The 20,305-nt window shown below is 24.8% G+C and overlaps 1 protein-coding gene and 1 long non-coding RNA gene across 3 annotated transcripts in view; both read left to right on the top strand.

Moving 5' to 3' along the window:
* Nucleotides 1–4,525, top strand: part of LOC122512412 — a 43,215-nt gene extending 38,690 nt beyond the window's left edge. Inside the window, exon 3 of the long non-coding RNA XR_006302630.1 lies at nt 4,157–4,525. This is a non-coding gene — a long non-coding RNA (uncharacterized LOC122512412). The remainder of the gene's footprint in view (nt 1–4,156) is intronic.
* Nucleotides 4,526–7,477: 2,952 nt separating this feature from the next.
* LOC122512401 overlaps nt 7,478–20,305 on the top strand; it is a 94,038-nt gene continuing 81,210 nt past the window's right edge. Inside the window, exons 1-2 of one of the 2 annotated variants that reach the window (XM_043628192.1) lie at nt 7,478–7,690; nt 8,045–10,645. In XM_043628192.1, the coding sequence (XP_043484127.1) occupies nt 8,404–10,645 (2,242 nt within the window). In that variant the 5' untranslated portion in view covers nt 7,478–7,690; nt 8,045–8,403. Of the gene's footprint in view, nt 10,646–20,305 lie in introns of both variants that reach the window. The other variant, XM_043628193.1, reaches the window with a different exon arrangement.

The raw sequence follows: 20,305 nt of genomic DNA, 5'->3' as shown, positions 1-20,305 counted from the left end.
TAATTCAATTACATTCAATTCGAATTTAATTTAATTTTGTTTAAATTAAGTTAAATTAAATTAATTAATTAATTAAATTAAGTTGAATTGAATTTACCTAATTCAAATTTAATTTTATACAGTTCAGTCTAATTTCATTCAATTTGAATTGAATTTTATTTTTCTAATTCAGTTTTATTAGATTTAATTCAAATTCAATTTCGTTGAATTTGATTCTAATTTTATTTTTTTTTTAAATCAGTTTAATTAAATTTAATTCAAATAGAATTTTATTCAGTTGAGTCTAATTTCATTCAATTTGAATTGAATTTAAGTTTTCTAACTTAGTTTTATTAGATTTAATTCAAATTCAATTTCGTTCAATTCGAATTAAATTTAATTTTCTTTAAATTAGTTTAATTGGATTTTATTCAAATTCAATTTAATTTAATTCGAATATAATTTTATTTTATTTAACTCACTGTATTTGAATTTAATTCAAATTTAATTTCATTTGCAGTTCAGTCTAATTTCATTCCATTTGAATTAAATTTCATTTTTCTAACTCAGTTTTATTGAATTTAATTCAAATTTAATTTCGTTCAATTCGAATTTAATTTTATTTAATTCAGTTTAATTGAATTTAATTCGAATTCAATTTAATTTTATTTAACTCAGTTTAATAGCATTCAATTCAAATTCAATTTCATTCAATTCAGTTTAATTTAATTTGAATTGAAATTAATTTAACTCTAATTGAATTTAAATGAACTGAATTTTGAAAAATAGAAAATTGTAACTGTTTCTTTGATCCGTTCCCTCAATTTTTGAAATAAAATATTCTATTCAATCAAATATAATAGCGATTATAAATGATTAATTGTATTATTCAAATAGTGAAAAATTAGATTTCTAAACATAAATAAAAAATAAAATCCAAGAAAAAAAAACAGTAGAAACCGTAAAAGAAAAATGGGGATTGTCATCGTTACAACAGATCAGTGTCGAAAGATATTAACGATAATATGAAAGAAAGATAATTTATATAAAATCCGTTTTTTAGAATAAATATGTTTAGAAATAAATAAAAGATTTTTTTTTCATAAAAAAAGCCAAAAAAAAAATGCTGAATTATTTACCAAATGGAAAAAATTTTTATCTGAAAAATAAGAAAATTTTTACTCCTTTTCAATTTAATCATTTCTTGTAATGATTTTTCATAAAAAAAAAGAGGTTTATATAGACAGAAATGAAGTAAAATCAAATTCCTCAAATGCAAATGGAAAGTCAACAAACTTTTGAAACCTTGATGTTATTTTTTTTTTTTAGAGAGAGAGAGAGATTGTAAAACAAAGAATTGAGGCGCCTAACTCTGTCCTTTTTACGATATAACCGATATTTTTTTTTGAGGACCTCTCATCTTCATGGTTGAAATTCAAATTTATATTACTTTTTGTTTTGAAAGTCGAAAAAAAATCTTTCTCTCTACTGTTGTAAAAGTGACAAAGGGTACCGTAAATTTTTCACCTGACGTAAATGTGATATGTACAATAACTTTCATGTCAACAACTGTCTTTCTAATTCTTTTCTTTTTTTTTTTTTTTTTTTTTGAGTCACCAACACTTTACTACCGAAATATTTTTTAACATTTCATATTTTTATGGCGCGTTGAAAAGAACCATTAACTTTCAAATGGAATTTTATTACTGTAATTAGGTAAATATTATTTTTTATTTACTTCGTATTTTATTTAATTTTATTCAATTCAGTTTAAATGAATTTAATTAGAATTCAGTTCAATTTTATTCTATTAAATTTCTATTCAGTTATTTTATTTTATTTTTCTTAATAAATTTCAATTCAATTAAATCTGATTCAAATCAAATTTAATTCCATTCTATTCAATTTAATTCTACTCAAATTAAATTTCATTCAATATTGTTTAAATTTTATTTAATTTCATTCAATTAGATTAAATTTAATTCAATTCCATTAAAATTTAACACAACTCAAATTAAAATTCTATTTAATTCAATTCAATTCAATCTGATTCAAATCAAATTTAATTTAATTCTATTCAATTTAATTCCACTCAAATTAAAATTTAATTAAATTGAATTTTATTCAATTGTTTAAATTTTATTTAATTTCATTCAATTTAATTAAATTATATTTAATTTAACTCCACTCAATTAAATTCAATTCAAATTAAAGTTTCATTCACTTAATTCAATTCAAATTAAAATTTCATTTATTTAATTCAATTCCAAATTAAATTTCATTCATTCAATTCCATTCAAATTTTAATTTCATTTAAATTAAGTTTTATTTAACACAATTTGTTTAACGTGAATTTCGTTTCCTTGAATTTGATTTCGTTTCATATCATTCAAATTTAATGTCAATTAATTTAATTCAGAGCAAATTAAAATTTTTTTAAATTAAATTTAAATTACAAATAATTGCATTCAATATTGAATTAAATTAAAAAATAATTTTAAGTCCATTCAAGTAAGATTTTATTCAAAACAATTTTATTCAATGTAAATCAAATTTCATTCAATTTAATTTAATTCCAAAAAATAATTGTATAAATCAATTATAAATATACTTAAATTTATAATTAATTACTCAATTACAATTAAATATTTTAATTAATTAAATGTATAAATCAATTTAAGATAAATTGTAATAAATTATAATTTATTAAAATTAAAATTATAAATGGTATTAAAAAATTTTTACAAATATGATTTTTTAAAAATTGTAATATAAAACTTAATTTTCGATTTGGGGGACAATAAATGTTAATAAAAAAATTATAGTCTGTTCTTTTATATGGATCTTCAATTAAAAAGCAGGGATTATTTATTAATTTTAATATTTTAATATTAAGAGTAAGAATAAGAATTAAGAATTAAATTAAGAATTAAGAATTAAATTAAGAATTAAGAATAAGAATTAAATAAAAGAATTAAAAATAATTAGATTTTTAAAATTAATTTTCTAAAAAAAAAATTATATTATAACGGAAAATATTTGAGAGAAAATCAATATGAAGAAAACCCATCATTGAAGAAATACGCAGCTACTGAAAAATGCCAAAGAAGAAATTTTTGAAATTGTTTTTTGTGTTTTTAAACCCGAATTTCTACCTGTATTATGGGTTAAAAATCTAATCTTGAGTAAAGACAAATTTGTTGTTTTATTTGAGTCGAAATTCATGTCAAACAATATCACCGGCTGATATCGTTTTTCTCTCTACCTTCGTATACATCAATAAGAAAAAGTTTATCTCCGTAATTTTCTTCTCTTCTCTTCTCTTTCCTTTTTTTTTCTTTCGTTTCTGTCAAAGAGTGAGGCCTCTGTGTTTACGGTTTCCTTTCGCCTTTAAATGAGTCAAAATGACTTTCCCTTAAAACCATTCAGAGTCTCGAGGGGATTCAGGCCAGACAGTCGGACCCGTCTAAACGAAACGAAGGGTGGAAAAGTTTTGAAGAGCATAAGTAAGCGTAATCTGGAAGCAAGTATAAGGAGAGTATATATATATATACACTTATTTTTTTTCTACTCCGTCTTCATCTCAACATCCCTCGAGATGATACCCATCGTATGCGGTATTTCGGAGCGAGTAATCTCCAAAAGTGGCTTTAGTGACTACAGCACTTCAACTTGTCTCGTAAAAGTATAAAAAAGAAAATGTCTTATTTACCAATTTTCCCTGCTTCACATATGTCGAGATAAGTGAAGAGAAGAGATGGAAAAAAAGAATGAACGACTTGTCAAAAAAATAGATTTCCTTCTCTCGCGCTACATTCACAGAGATGAGTGAAATTGTTTTTTTTCTCTTTTATACCTTTTTTTTGATAAATGTACTTATACGTAAATATAGAAAATATTTTTGTCTATAATAATTATTTCTATGTATTATTATTAATTATTAATTAATAATAATTGAAAAATTAACAGCATGTGACTGTTAAATTTTCAATGTTAATTTTTCGATCATTTTTCTCTTAACATATTAATTAATTAATTAATAATAATAATAAACGAATAAATAAAATATAAAAATAAATAATAATAAATATTAATCAATAAATTATTAATTTATTCAAATTAATAGTTTAAATTATTTTTAGTTTATATTAATTTATAAAAATTATTTTTGTTTCAGATTCTGAATCTGAATTGATTCGAATTTTCAAAAGAGTAAAACGAAACGATCGTTATAAAAAAGATGCTGGAGAGAAGATTAAGGATCAAATGTCGATTTATCAAATTATCGAAAGAGTAACGATCACATTAGACAGAGAATTATTTTATGGAATTTTTCTATATCAGAAACGAATGAACGAAATTTTTTTTGAGATTTTGCATCTGAAAAGAAGAAATTAGAAGAAATTAGCAAACAATAGTTAATAAAAGGAAAATCTATTAAAACAAGAAGAAAGGATAAATTATGCTAACAGATGAAGGAAAAATTATTTAGAGACAAGAAAATAGAGAAAAAAGTAAAAAATAAAGGAAGAAAGTAAAAAACTGAGGATAAGTAAAAATAAAACAAGTAAAAAGAAGAAAAGTAGAAAATGAAGAAAAAATAAAAGGAACAAAAGGAAGAAAAGAAAGGAAAGTAGAAAATAGAATAGAAAATAAAAGAAATAAAAGGAAAAAAGTAGGAAATAAGGGAAGAAGAGTGAAAAATAAGAGAAAAATTTTTTTTTAAAATTGGTGGAATTTAAGAAAACAAAGAAGCAAAAATTTCAAGAAGAAACAAAAAGAAAGGATAAATTTCAGGAAAGAGAATAATAAAAAAGGAAAAAATACTAAAGAATATAGAACAAGAGGAAAAAGGAAAGTTCATTATAAAAAAAATAGAACAAAAAAAAAATATTTAAACAAAGTTAACAAAATATGAGAAAATAAAAATAAATTATAAGGCAGAATAAATATTTTTAAACAATCCTATCTAATTATTTCTTAATTTTTATTAAGAAGGAGAAGAAGAAGAGAAAGGAAGAAGTTAAAAAGAAAAGAAAAATTGTAACAAAGAAAACCTTTTTGGTAAACAATAAAAAAAATTGAATAGATAAAAAATTAAAGAAGAAATAATAAAAAGGAAAAATTTTTAGATTGAATTAAGAGAAAATAAAGGTTAAAATTCCTAGAAGAAGTAAAATAATATAATAAAGTTAAGAAGAAATAAAATAATAATTCGAAAGAAAAAATAATAGGAAAGCTAAGAAGAAATAATATAAATTATAAAGTAAAGAAGAAATAATATAAAAATAATAATAAAATTAAGAAGAAACAATTATGAAAAAAATTGTTATAGTAGAAAACGTTTAGTAAAAACAGGACTGAAAGAAAAAAAGAAGCATTTTTAAAGAATAAAAAGAAGTTTTTTAAAAGAAAAAAGTTTGTTTTAACACTAGCTAAAAATAAAAAAGAAAACAAACAGAAGCTATAAAAGAACAGAAAGTTGTAATAAGAGAAGAAACAAAAAAAAAAAGAAATCAGAAATTAATATAAGAAAAAAGAAGAAATACAACAAAGAATAAGATATAAAAAAGCTAAAAAATTCAAAAAACAATAGAAGACGCAAGAAATCTACAAGAAATCTACAAGGAAACTACAAGAAAACAAAAGAAATTTCTTATATTTTGTATTATTATTGTAAATTACAAAGAGAAGTTACAAGAAATTAAATTGAATCCATAAAAGAACAAAATGTTCTGATAACGAAGAAAAAATAAAAAAGTAAATTACTAAGAAAATGTAAGAATGAAGAAGAAACAAAAAAAGAAGCATTAAAAACCAGAAGAAACAACTAGAAAATAAAAGAAGCTACAGAAATTTGTAGGAACTACAAAAAATATAAAAGAAGCTATAAGAAAATTGTAGGAACTACAAAAAAACAAAAGAAATTACAAGAAAACGAACAGAAATTGATACATAATGTAAAAAGAAGCAACAAAACAGAAGCTGCAAAGAAAAACAACAACAAAAATACAAGAAAATAAATAAAAGCGAAAATAGAAGAAGAAATCACCCTCCCTCTTCAAAAGAACAAACAACAAAACAGAAAATAAAACAAGAATACAAAAGAAGAAGAAAAAGAAGAAAATAAACAAAAGGTAAAAAAAACAAAATAAGTTGTCATAACGGAAATTAACAAACAATAAATTCCTGAATAATGTAAGGAAGAAGAAGAAGAAGAAGAAGAAGAAGAAGAAGAAACAAAAAAGCTACAAAAATTAGAAGAAACAACAAGAAAGCAAACAGGAGTTGCAAAAAACAGAAAGTAGCCGCAACAAAAAGAAACAAAAAAGAAATTGTTAATTAATGTAAGAAAGCAGAAACAATAAAAAGGAAACTACAAGAAATTCGAAGAAACTTCAAAAAACAAAAAGAAACTTCAAAAAAACAAAAAGAAGCTAAAATAAAACAAGAAATTCCCCTCCCTCTTCAATAGAACAAACAACAAAACAGAAAATAAAACAAGAATACAAAAGAAGAAGAAAATAAACAGAAGGTAAAAAAAACAAAAAGTTGTCATAACGGAAATGAATAAAAAATAAATTCCTCAATAATGTAAGGAAGAAGAAGAAGAAACAAACAAGAAGCTACAAAAAACAACAAAAAAAACAAACAGAACTTACAAAAAACAGAAAATAGTCACAACAAAAAAGAAACAAAAAAAACAAATTGCTAAATAATGTAAGAAAGAAGAAGCAACAAGAATAAAAGAAGCAACAAGAAACCAAAAGAAACAAAAAGAAGCTAAAATAAAACAAGAAATCCCCCTCTTCCCCTCAAAAAAAAATAATTGCAAACAGAAAAACTAATTGAAACAACAACAAGAAGAAAAAAAAGTACAACGAAAAGAGAAAGTACTCATTGCAGATCAGAAAAGGGAAACCAGGGAAAAGAAGGAGAAGAAGAAGAAGCAGCAGCAGCAAGAAGAAGATCGCCGAAAAGAGAAAGAATAGTGAAAAGAAAAAAAAAGAAGGAGAATAAAGAAGGGATTTGTTTGTAAGGTGAGGTAACGGATAAGAGGGTCCAAGATCTGTCGCGTGCTACATCTCTCCCAGGGATGGGACAGATGGGAACGGGACGATGCAAGATGAGACGGAATGGGACGAAACGGGATTACGGATGGGATGGAATGAATTCTATGGACCAATGTTTGTGAGTCAATTTCTACCTTAGTGTTGGTTTCACTCTCGACTGCCGGGACTCACGACTCGTGTGTACTCTTTCAATTCTGTTATATATACGTGTGGTGTCTTCCTTTAATAGTATTGGTTCCTCTCTCTCTCTCTCTTTCTTTTTTCTTACTCTCTCTTTCTCAGTGTCTCTCTCTCTCTCTTTCTCTCATTTTTCTCTTTCTTTCTCTCTCTCTCACACTTTTTCTCGCTCTTTTTTCTCTCTCTTTCTCTCTCACTTTTTCTTTCCCCTTTTTCTCTCTCTTTTTCTCTCCTTCTCTCTTTTCTCTCTCTCTCTCTCTTTTTCTCCGTCTCTTTCTCTCTCACTGTCTATTTCCTTCTCTCTCACTAACTATCTCTCTCTCTCTATCCCTCTGTTACTCACTCACTGATATGTGTCTCTCCACGAGAGCGAAGCGAAGAGTGCTTACCCGAACGGAGAACAGAACCGCGGCAATCGTTCAGTAGTTTCTCGGACGCCGTACCGGCACCATCCGACCAACGTGATAACCCTAGATTTCTTCTATCAATAAAAGAAAAACCTCCCTTAATATTTTCCCACCCCCCTCCCCTCTCTCACTTTTTTTATTTTTAACATTAAAAAAAATTTACGAATTAAAAAATTTTTTTCCCCTTTTTTTCCTAAAGTGATACACGTGTTCGCCGGCGACAAAAAAAAAATTATCCGATCATGAGTGAATTTTTCAGTTTGCAAAAAAGACTCTAGTGCACTTTTAATGAACAAGAAAAAAAATTACAATTGATAATTACAATTGATATTTACAATTTTCAATTGAAATTTACAATTTACAATTTACAATTAAAATTGAAGTTAACAATTTTCAATTGATTACCAGGGGCAAGGAGAATTTTTCTCGAAAGAGGATTTCTATTATACTTAGTGAAAGTTTCAATAAATACTAGATCCAATGTCATCGATATTTTGCTTCTGGATATTGGCGGATAAATGATTTTTGGAGAAATTGATTTTTCCGTTTTTTTTTCAATTGAAAAAAGTTAGGGGGTGGTAAATAATGCGAGAGGATCGAGAACGCGGTGCCTGTGTGGTACCCGCGGTTCAGTGTTGGAGCCACCCTTTCAGTGCGCGGCCGAGGCAGACTTGAGGATTTTTCACAGAAAGGGTGGTTCTCTAGCAATATTTAACGATCGCAAATAATCAGGGGGGGCACGTAACGGGAGTGTGGATGAGAGCGTCATGCCCGCTGTGATCGACACGGGAGGGCCGAGGGTGCTGCATAATAATCAAACTCATCCCACAACATCTTTCATTAGCTCCAAATTCACCCCTGAGAAAAATTATTATTATCATGATTATGTTGATGATGGTCCTCAACATCATGATCGTTGTTATCATGAACCTCAACATCATGATTGTCATCACAATGATTATCACTATCATGATTGTCAACATAATGATTATTACTATCATGATCGTCAACATAATGATTATTACTATCATGATCGTCAACATAATGATTATCACTATCATGATTGCCAACATTATGATTATCAATATCGTGATCGACAACAACACGATTATCAATGTCATCATTATCATCAAGAACAATTTTTCCATCAACAAAGATTCAAAGAGAAGAGTTGTGCTTTACAAGATCATCAACATCATCAGGAACAATTTGTCCTCGGTACGAAATTATTCCAAAAATTCAAAAAGAATCGTCAAAGAACAAACAGTGGTGGTTCAAATCATCAACATCATCAAGAATTTCTCCTCGGTACACAATTTTTCAAAAATCCAAAATTCGAACAGAAACGAAAAAGAACATGCAGTGAAAGTTTACTAGATCATCATTATCATCAAGAAGAATTTCTCCCTGGTTCACAATTGTTCCAAAATCAAAAATTCGAAAATAAGCGTGGTGGTCAAGAACAATTTCTCCTCGTTTCTCAACTGTTCAAAAATCAAAAATTCAAAAACAAACGCGAAAGAACAAGTAGTGGTGGTCAAGAACAATTTGTCCTCCGTACAAAATTGTTCCAAAATCAAAAATTCGAACCTAAACTCAAAAGAACATGCAGTGAAGGTTTACTAGATCATCAAGAACATCAAGAATTTCTCCTCCATACCCAATTTTTCAAAAATCCAAAATTCGACCCCAAATGCAGTGAAGGTTTACAAGATCATCAAGAACAACTTTTCCTCGGTACACAATTTTCCCAAAATCAAAAATTCGAATCGAAACGTGAGTGTCTACCAGACCCCGACGACAGTGCACCGGAAGTTAGACGAAGGGCAAGAGTGAAAAAACCGCGAAGAAGTGATTTCACAAGCGCAAATCATGATATCGAGGAAAATGAAGGGAGAAATCAACCGGAATTACGAGGAGGGAGTTTTGAAATTGCAAATCAACTTTCATCATCATTATCATCGTCAACCACCTGTCACGTGATTGCCAGTCGAAGGTACACCGAGTGTAGAGGCAAATTAAATATTGGGGAGTGCTTTTTCGATAAATTAAAGGGAATAAAGTTTAAAAGTGATGAGTCCTTTGATCCAGGAATAACGTTCAAGAAAAAATCTCCCATCTCTAGTCATCATCATCGTTCCCGAAGTTTCAATCATCATCCGTTAATTCTCAACAATAATTGCGATTACACACGTGAGGCGAAATTTCCTCCTATAAATTTCAACTTCGATTCAGTCATTAATGATTTTAATGTTGTATCATCTCGTTTAGATATTCTTCCACAAGTGAAAGTTGTACCACAATTGGAAATAGGACCACAATTAAAAATTGGTCCAAAATCAAAAATTGGGTCAAAAATTGGTCCAGAGTTAAAGTCTGGTCCAAAATCAAAAATTGGTCCACAATTAAATATCGAACGAAGAAAATTAGCAATTGATAAATCGAATCAAGTTGAAATTTACTCAAAATTAGGAATCGACGAATTGACCCTTGACGAAATTGATTCGAAATTAGGAATCGATGAATTGAATCGAGATTACGAACAGGTGAAAATTGATTCTTTAATTGAATCACGTTTACAAGAGAGATTAGTTACGAGAGATGAAATTACATCAAAATCATTATCGTCGTCGTTATCGAGTGTGAGGAGAAAGCGTGAAAAAAATACTAGACAGTGTACGAAGAATTGTTCTTATTTTCAATTAGCATTTTTATTGTTTTTAATTGCATTTGGGCAGAGTGGACTGCTCTCATCATCGGGTGTGTTAAAATTTCAGCGCAATAAAAGTACTGGATTGAGTGTATTCACAATTGGTATGGTGATCGGTGCAGTGAGAGCGGCGCCAATTGATATTCTCAGTGATACTGGCATTAGGGCAGAAAGATCGGCAAATTTATCGCACATTACGGGAGCGTCGAGGAAAATTCAGATGTATGTGAAAAACAGATATCTGCAAATTTTACCAAATGGCACTGTCAATGGTTCTAATGATGACACCTCCGACTACAGTGAGTACATTTAATTTTTATTCTACTTTTTTCTGAAGAATTAATGTCTCTAAAGTTCTGAACGTTCAATAAAAACGAAATTTGATTACTTCTTCAAAATTCAAATTTTGTTATAATAAGTATTCTGTTAAATATAAAAAAAATTATAAAGATTCACTGTCAACTTAAAAAAATTATAACGAATTGATATCAAAAATGTGGTTCAAATAAAAAATTGATCCAAATTTTTTGTCAACAATTTAATTCACTTTTCTATCAATTTGATAGAAAACTGGGTTTTAATTATTTAATTTATAATTATTTAATTTCGTTCTTGCTTTTTATTGTGGAAAGTAATTTTACTAATTCTTGGTTAATATTTATTTACTATCTAGTAAAATTTCACTTCTTGTTAACAAATATTTATTAACTTTACTATTTTTAGTAGAATTTGATTAATTATTAGTAAATATTTATTAATTTTACTGAATTGTTAATAAATATTTTTACTAAGTTTTTAGTACATTTTTACTGATTGATAGTAAAATTATCACTAAATCAATACGAATAGAAAAATTCGTTTATCCCCGACTTTGTTTTGAAATAATTCAAATAGATGACAAAAGTAATTGTTCGCATGGGACATTGAATGGAAATATTAAATTGAAAAGATGAAAATAGTAACAATTCCACATAAATGCAACATAAAATTTTGCATTACACAACTGACCCATTTTCTCAGCCATTGAATTTTGCGGTCGATATGGAGTGCTTACATCTCGGGAAGGCGTGAAACTAAAATACTTCCTCTTTGCCAAAATTCAATTGTTACAATTTCTAAAGAAAATTTATTCTCCCTTATAATTTGTATAAAATTTAGAATGAAAATCAGTCATTTTTAGATAAAAAAAAAAATAATTCGAGTCAGTTAATTCAAAACTATAATTCAAGTCAGTCAATTCCTATAATTCAAATAATTCAATTCCAATTGACAGTTATACAGAAAAATTCAGAGTAGTAAAATTTACTATATTGAATTCCTAAATTTGAATTAGTAAAAATTTCCACTAATTTAAATTATTGGCTTATTTTTTTCTATTTGAATCAGTAAATTTTACTAATAATTTAGTAGAAATTACTATTTATTAGTAAAATTTACTGATTCAAAAGCAAAAAGTCAGTCACTAATTAAAATTAGTAAAAATATTTACTAATTAAAATATAGAGAGTAAATTAAATAAATATTTACTTAAACCAACTAATTTTTAATTAAATCAAAATAAATATTTATTTGAATCAAATCAAAACAAAGAAATTGTCAATATTTCTCCCTTATAAACATGTAAAATTGTCGAATTGTCTAATTTTCGTACACGACCATATAGGAGGTTACAATTGAGGAAATGAAGAAGAGTAAAATGCGTGATTGGATCGCGACTGGGTCAACAGATCCAAGAATACACGTCGACACACGTACGCGTTCCTTTGCTTTTTTAATTAGTTCGAGCTGACACTTACGTCACTATTGTTTGTACTGAGTTTTCGAAAGTGTTTCATTCTAAAAAAACTGTTATCTGCATTTTAGCTCGTTGACATCAATCTTATCTCCCTCTCTCTCTCTCGCAAAAACACTTAAATGTTTGTTCTCTTAAGCAAAAGGATAATTATACAAAATATTCTTAATCAAAGAATTATCAAATCTAGATATTTACCTTCATTTTTCAATTTGAATAAAATTTATCTCAGTATTGCAATTTTTCTTTGCTTACACAATTTTACACAATTTTACACAATTTTACACAATTTTTTAACAAACAAATATTTTTTTAAAGTTTTTGTAACAAAATTTTTTACTCTTTGTTAAATAATTCATCTCTTATTAATTAACTCAAAAATAATTAATTTCATGCACAATAATACATTTAAATTTTGAGGTGCTATTAAATTTTCCGAGAATATCTCATACAATAAATGTTTGTGCATAATAAAAAAACTTTAATATCATTAATTAAACAGGGACATATAGTATTAATGATATAAAATTTAGAGTAAAATATAAAATTTATTACACGGAAAAAAAGCTTTCCTTGAAACAGCGATAAGTTCCTCTATAATAGCGAAAATTTTAATTAAAACAACTAAAAATTTCGCTAATATTGTGAAATTTGTAGCTATTTCAGGTAAAGTAAAATATAAAATTTCTTTCTTTATAAAATTTAAAATCTAAAATATTTAATGACTTACTGTATGACATTTAAAGTTACAAAAATAATTATATAATACAATTTCAATTTTTCAAAGTTGATTCTAAATTTAATTATTCAAAACTTTAATAATTTTAATAAATAAATATTTATATACTTTATTTGTTCCACAGGAATTAAAATTTTTTAAATTTCAATTCCAAATTCACTGAAATTCAATTATTTTTAAAAATTATAACCCAAATTCCTTCGAAATTCAATTTTTAACTGAACTGTTTCTTCAAATTAATTAATTTTAATAATTTTAGAAACTTGAAAATTCAAAAATAGAAAAATGCAATAGAAATTACATTGAGAAATATTTATAAATTAGAATAATTGAATTTTCAAAGAACTTTCTCAGAAATTATTAAAAATAATTGATTTAGTTAGAGAAGTATATTTTATTTTAAAATTTTAGAAAATAATTGTATTTCTTAAAAAAATGTTAGACAATTAAAAAAAATAATCCATTTTTTTTGAAGTAGTTTAATTAAATTTTTGTCAGGGAAATTAAGAAAATTAAAAGTTTTTCCGATTTATTTTCAAAAATTGCGACTTTTTCGACTTTTTTCCAAATATTGCAACAAAATACCAGATTTCTTAGTATAAATGAAATTATTATAATTATTATAATTATTTCATCATTATAATTGTATTTCTTAAAAAAATTTTGGACAATTGAAAAAACTAATCCATTTTTTTTTTTTTTTTTGAAGTATTTTAATTAAATGTTTGTCAGGGAAATTAATAAAATTAACAGTTATTTCGATTTATTTTATAAAATTGTGACTTTTTAGACTTTTTTCCAAATATTGCAACAAAATACCAGATTTCTTAGTATTAATGAAATTATTTCAATTTTTATAGTGCAAAAAATAATTAAACTAAGTCTGTAATAAAAATCGTTTTAAATAATTGAAATTTTGTAAAATTTAATTAAAAATATTTCATTTTTGTCAAGTATTTTGTTAAAATTTTTAAAAATCAACTTTTGAAGAGTTTTAATTTAAAATTTGGAAAATCATTGAATTTTCAATAATTTTAATGAAAAAACTTTTAATGTAAATTTAAAAATGAAAATTAATCAAAATTAGCTTCTAATTTCTAAAAAATCCAATATTTTCAGTATTTTATTTTTAAAAAAATTCGATTATTTTTAAAAAAATTCGATTATTTTTAAAAAATGTTACCAAATTATTTTGTTTGGGAATTTTTCAATTGTACATATAATTAAAATACTATTATCTTTCAAAAATTATTTAAAAATATTTTTAAAAAATTAATTGTAAGAATTTCTTAATTATTATTTTTTTGAAAATATACCATATGAATAATTTAAGAAAAAAACATGGACAGCAAGTTACAGTTTCAGTATTATTATAGAAAATGGAATTTTTGTATTTGAATAATTGAATTTTTCAAAAACTTTCAGAAAATTATTTAAAATAATTGATGTAGAGAAGAAGTTGTTTTTAAAGTGATACTGTGATTACAGTTAATAGTTTAAAAATTCTAAACTTTGTGGCAATTTTTGTTTACTTATAATACAATAATATATTATATAAATTAATATCGATAAAATTGTGTGTTATACAATTTTTTGACAACTTTTAAAAAATGTCGTCCTGGCCCTAAGGTGGTCACCATGAGTTTTTATGTAAAATCACTTTTTAATTTTTTTACGATGTAATATTTATCAAAATAAATGATGGAAAATGTAAATTTTATCGATTTGGAAAATTTTATGATGAATAATAAAATAATAAATAAAATAATAAATAAAATAATAAATAAAATAATAAATAATAATAATTAAATAGTTTTTAATGTATAAAATAGGATAAATAATTAACAATATTTTATAATGGCTTCTTATAAGTAACAAACAGAATTTGTAACTATCACCTTGGGGCCACTTTTTTAAAGCGAAATTTAAGGTGTTTTTCCAAAGTTGTCTAAGTTTTATTTTCCTTAGTAAATTTTTTGCTAAAATGTTAGCAAAGAAGTTACAGTTTCAGGGCATATATTATTATTAATTATGTTATAATTAATAATTGATTTTAGAAATATTTTTTTCCAATCAGAATCAGAATATTCTTTAGGTTCAGGGAAAGAATCAAAATTCAATCAGGAAATTAGGGAAATAACATGAAATTTCTATGTCAACCTTGAAAATAGATAAAAGCAACCGTACTATAGATAAAAAAAAAGAAACCAAAAAGAACCGTATACTAAATAATTAAGCAAAAGAAAAAAGCAAAGATTGAAATGAATTTACGACACATTATCGTCCTTAAAAGAAAGAAATACCACGGCGATTAATCCTTTCGTCAATCACATTGTGCCCCCATAAAAGGACGATCTATTTTGTCATGGGAGTGAATTCATAGCATTTGCGCCAAAGGGAAAATCTATACTGAAGATGTTGTCCCATTGGGGACACAGGGTCTAGCGTGACTTCTATAATCTCAGTCTTGGGGGATAATTAAAGTTAAACATTCCGTAAAACAACGTCTTCAGAATTGGAAAGAAGATCAATCATCGAGGAATCCAACTGGCAGAACTTCATTCCTAGATTTCATACCTTCTTCTTCCCTCTTCTCTCCTGCATTTGTTTCGGACCGAGCGCCTATACGCACTATATGCTGGGAGGGGGGATAAAGTCGAGATCAAATAATCGTCGTTTTCTCGAGGAAGCCAAGACCAAAGACACGCGACGAATGTGTAAAGTGATTTCCCGAGACGTTGATAGTCAACAGTAGACATTCTTTAGCTTCTGTGAGAAAATATAATTAAAGAGTAAACGAGTTCAACGAACGGATAATTATTTCTTCGCATCATGTGTCTTTTTAAAAACCAGTCATCGCACTCATTTCTATATATAATAATTGTCTATATAACATAATACTCTCCTCCTCCTCATCATCGTCACACAATCATGCGTCGTCTCTTTACAGGTGTCGTGTCTCAATGTCACTTGTCATGGTTCTAGGTCATTGGAACAAGTAAATGCTCTTTGAATTTATTCGCATTGCATCCTTCCAATTACATCATACCATCGTTTCTAATTTATCATTCTGAAAAATCCCATTCGTTCCTTTAATTTTTAAGCGAACTTTTATTCTTTATTCGCAGCAAGAGAATTTTGTTTCTTTATCTTTAGTAGGAAGTTTGACAGTTTTTTTGCAATTATTTTTTCTCTCCTCATTTCTTTGGACTTTTTTTTTAAATTCCTAATGAATAGGTGAGAGTTATATAAAAGTTTAAATAAAGAACTGCACAATTTTTCTAAGCATATCAAATTGAGACAAAAAACAAATCTAAATGTTTTTCTAAGGATATCAACACAGAAAAAAACGATAAACTAATTTTACGAAGCGCCAATTTAAATAGGAGCCAAAAATATTCCCTACTTAAATTAAGTAGGAAATATTTTTACAATAAGAATATCAATCTTATTGTAAGAATAATCACTTAATTTAAATGGGGCCACCTAATTATCTTAATAATCTAATTTTAAGAAGCTCCTATACTTAAATAGGAGCCAAGAATATTCCCTACTTAAATTAAGTGGGAAATATTCTTACAATAAGAATATCAATCTTATCATAAGAATAATCACTTAATTTAAGTGGGACCACTTAATTTAAGTAGGGAATATTCTTGGCTCCTATTTAAGTAGGAGCTTCTTAAAAATTAGATTATCGTTTTTTCTGTGAAATTGAGACAAAAAACAAATAAAAAATGTTGCTTCGCAACACTTTTGATTCGTTTTTTTGTCTCAATTTGATATCTGCAGAAAATATGTGTAAACACTGAAAAAAATTTAGTCGAAAAATTCAACAATCATTAAGCATATTTGAGTGGAAAGCAGTTAAATTAATTACATTTTTAGTTATGGTAATAACAATGTTTGTGTAGTTGATTTTACTATTTTTGATGTGGTTAAAAAATAATAGTTAAGTTGACTAAAAAAAGTAGTTAAATTACAAAGAGAACTACAAAATTTAATTGCACCAATTATAGTCTAAGCACTCGATAATTAATTTTAAAAAAGTAGCAAAAAGTAGCTTTCAAACTAAAAAAAAGTAGTAAAAACTAGCTACCGAAAAATTAAATTAAAAAATTTATTATATTTTTAAAAATAATTGAATTCTTGTGATGAATATTGTTATTTATATGAAGATAATTGCATTTTGAAAAGAATTTTATTACAAATAACTAAAAATAATTGAATTTCTGAGAAGAATTTTATAAAATTTAATTAATTAATAAATTAATTAATTAAGTTAATTAATTTAATTAATTTAATTTTTTAAATAATTGATTTCTTTCGACTTATTTTATACAAATTCTAATTTAAATAATTGAATTCCTGAGAAAATTTTAATATTCATGAAAAGAATTGAATTCTTACGAAAATTTTATGAAAGTAGTAGATATTGAAAATCATCGAATTGCGAAATGTTTTTAAAAATAATTAAATTTTACAAAGAATTCTATTAAAATTTTTTGACAATAATTGAATGTCTGTGTGGTATTTTATTAAATTTTTTTTTTGAAAATAATTGAATTCCTAAAAAGCATTATAATATTTAAGAAAATAAAATTGAATTCTTGTGAACGATTTTATTGGAATTATTTAAAATAATTGAATTTCCAATAAGAAATTTATTACTTTTAAAAATAATTGAATTCTTGTGATGAATATTTGTTATTTATGAAGATAATTTAATTTTCCAAAGAATTTTATTAAAATGTCTCAAAATAATTGAATTTTTGGGAATAATTTTGTTATTCATCGAGATAATTGAATTCTTGGGAAGAATCTTATTAAAATCTAAGAGAATAATTGAATTATTTCAAAATAATTAAATGCAAATTGTATTTAAAATAATAGAAATCCTACAATGAATTTTATTATTTTTAAAAATAGTATTATTTATGAAAATAATTGAATAGTTGCAGAGAATTTTATCAAAATTTTCAAAAATAATTGAATTTCTCAGAAGAATTTTATTATTTATGAAAATAATTGAATTCCTGCTAAGAATTTTATTAGAATTTTTAAAAATAATTGATTTTGGTGAAGAAACAAATTTTTTATGAGGATTATTGAATTCCTGCTAAGAATGTTACTAATAATTGAGTTTCTACGAAGAATTTAGTTACTTAGAAAAATAATTGAATTCCTGCGAAAAATTTTATTCAATTATGAAAATAATTTAATTTGTAAGAAGAATTTTAATTATTTATGAGGATATTTGAATTCTTTTTAAGAATTTTATTAAAAATTTCGAAAATAATTGATTTTAGTGAAGAATTTAAATTATTTATGAGAATAATAATTGAATTCTTTCTAGGGAATTACTAAAAATTTGGAAAATAATTTAATTCTTAGCAAGAATTTTATTAAATTTTTTAAAAATAATTGAATTTTTGGCAAGGATTTCATTAAAATTAAATTGAAAAAAATTGTAATCCTACGAAGTATTTTATTATTTATGGAAATAATAGAATTTTTGCTAAGAATTTTATTTATTAATAAAAATAATTGAATTTCTGCGAAGAATTTTAATTATTTAATAGGATAATTGAATTCTAGGAAGTTACTAAAAATTTGGAAAATAATTTAATCCTGACCAAGAATTTTATTAAATTTTTTGAAAATAGCTGAATTCTTGTCAAGGATTTCATTAAAATTGAATTGAAATAAAATTGAAATCCTACAAAGTACTTTATTATTTATGAAAATAATTGAATTTTTGGCTAAGAATTTTGTTCCTTTATAAAAATAATTGGATTTCTGCGAAGAATTTTATTGTTTATGAAAATAATTAATCTCTTGAGAAGAATTTTTCTAAAATTTTGGAAAATAATTGAATTTCTAAGAAGAATTTTTTTATTTAAAAAATAATTGAATTCTTTCGAAGAATATTATTCATTTATGAAAATAATTGAATTCTTTCTTAGAATTTTATTATTTAAAAAATAATTGAATTCTTTCGAAGAATATTATTCATTTATGAAAATAATTGAATTCTTTCTTTGAATTTTATTAAAGTAAAAATAATTACTTATGAAAATAATTGAATTCCTGAAAAGAATTTTATTCATTTATAAAAAAAATTGATATTCTACGAAGAATTTTAATTATGTAACAGGATAATTGAATTCTTTTTAAGAATTTTATAAAAATAATTGAATTGGTGTGAAGAATTTAATTATTTATGGAAATAATGGAATTCCTGCAAGAATTTTGTTATTTTGGAAAATAATTGAATTCCTGGGAAGAATTCTATTATTTATGGAAATAATTGAAGTCCTGCAAAGAATTTTGTTAGTTTTCAAAATAATTGAATTTCTCCTAATAATTTTAATTATTTGTGTAGATGATTGAATTCTTGTTAAAAGTTTTGAAAATAATTGAAATATTTTTCTCATTAGGAAAAATTATTTGTGTTTGGTATATAATCAAAATAGTATAAATTGCTCTACAATTAGTCATGTAAATAAACTAATGAATTAAAAAAGGAAAAAAATAAATAAAAAAAAAAAAACAAATTCACTGACGATAAATTAGAATTTTAATAAAAAAAGAAAAATAGTTGATATGAAAATATCTTGTGAAATGTGTATATTATTTTTAATTCTCTTTTTTTAAATTTTTTCTTGTCAGCAGTGGCCACACGCTCTGCTTATCAAAGATAACAAGTGCACAATCTGCAATGGATAGTGTTGACCTACCTCAATTGCTCCGGCAATAAAACATCTCTACACAAATATAAAGATCCATTTATATTTGTGCTTGATTGATGAGGCGACTAACACCTATTATATGCCATTATTCTGAATTTAAAACAGTGCATTGCACACATTAAATGCTTCATGAATCTCGTTACTTTATCTCTATTATTTGTGCACTCAAACGTCGTGTCACTAGGAAGGGTTTGAGATATTCTATTACGACAGCGAGAGAAACGTCGCTTTCAATTGACCACAAATAAAAAAGTTTATATATTCAAACATACGAGAGCTGCTACTTTATAATAAACAAAATAATAATACAACAATAAATAAACAATAAATTCAACTATTATCTTCACGACATTTTAATTACAATTTTTCAAAAATTTAATTTTCTTTCACAATTTCTAAATTCAATTATTCAAAAATTTAATAATTTTAATAAATAAATATTTCAATACTTTTTATTTATTTTCCCACAGGAATTAAAATTTCAAATAAATATAATTACCTTTTAAAATTTAATTACTTCTGAAAATTAACAACTGCAATTTTTCCACAATTCAATTATTTTTTAGAATTTTTCAATAAAATTATTCAAAACTTCAATATTTTTTTTAGAAAAATAATAAATTAACGATTATTTAAAATAAATATTTAAATATAATATACTTTTACAGTAATTGAA

This window comes from Leptopilina heterotoma, unplaced genomic scaffold (assembly GCF_015476425.1).
Source record: "Leptopilina heterotoma isolate Lh14 unplaced genomic scaffold, ASM1547642v1 Lhet_99, whole genome shotgun sequence".
Lineage (NCBI taxonomy): Eukaryota > Metazoa > Arthropoda > Insecta > Hymenoptera > Figitidae > Leptopilina > Leptopilina heterotoma.
This window is presented reverse-complemented; position numbering and strand designations above follow the sequence as displayed.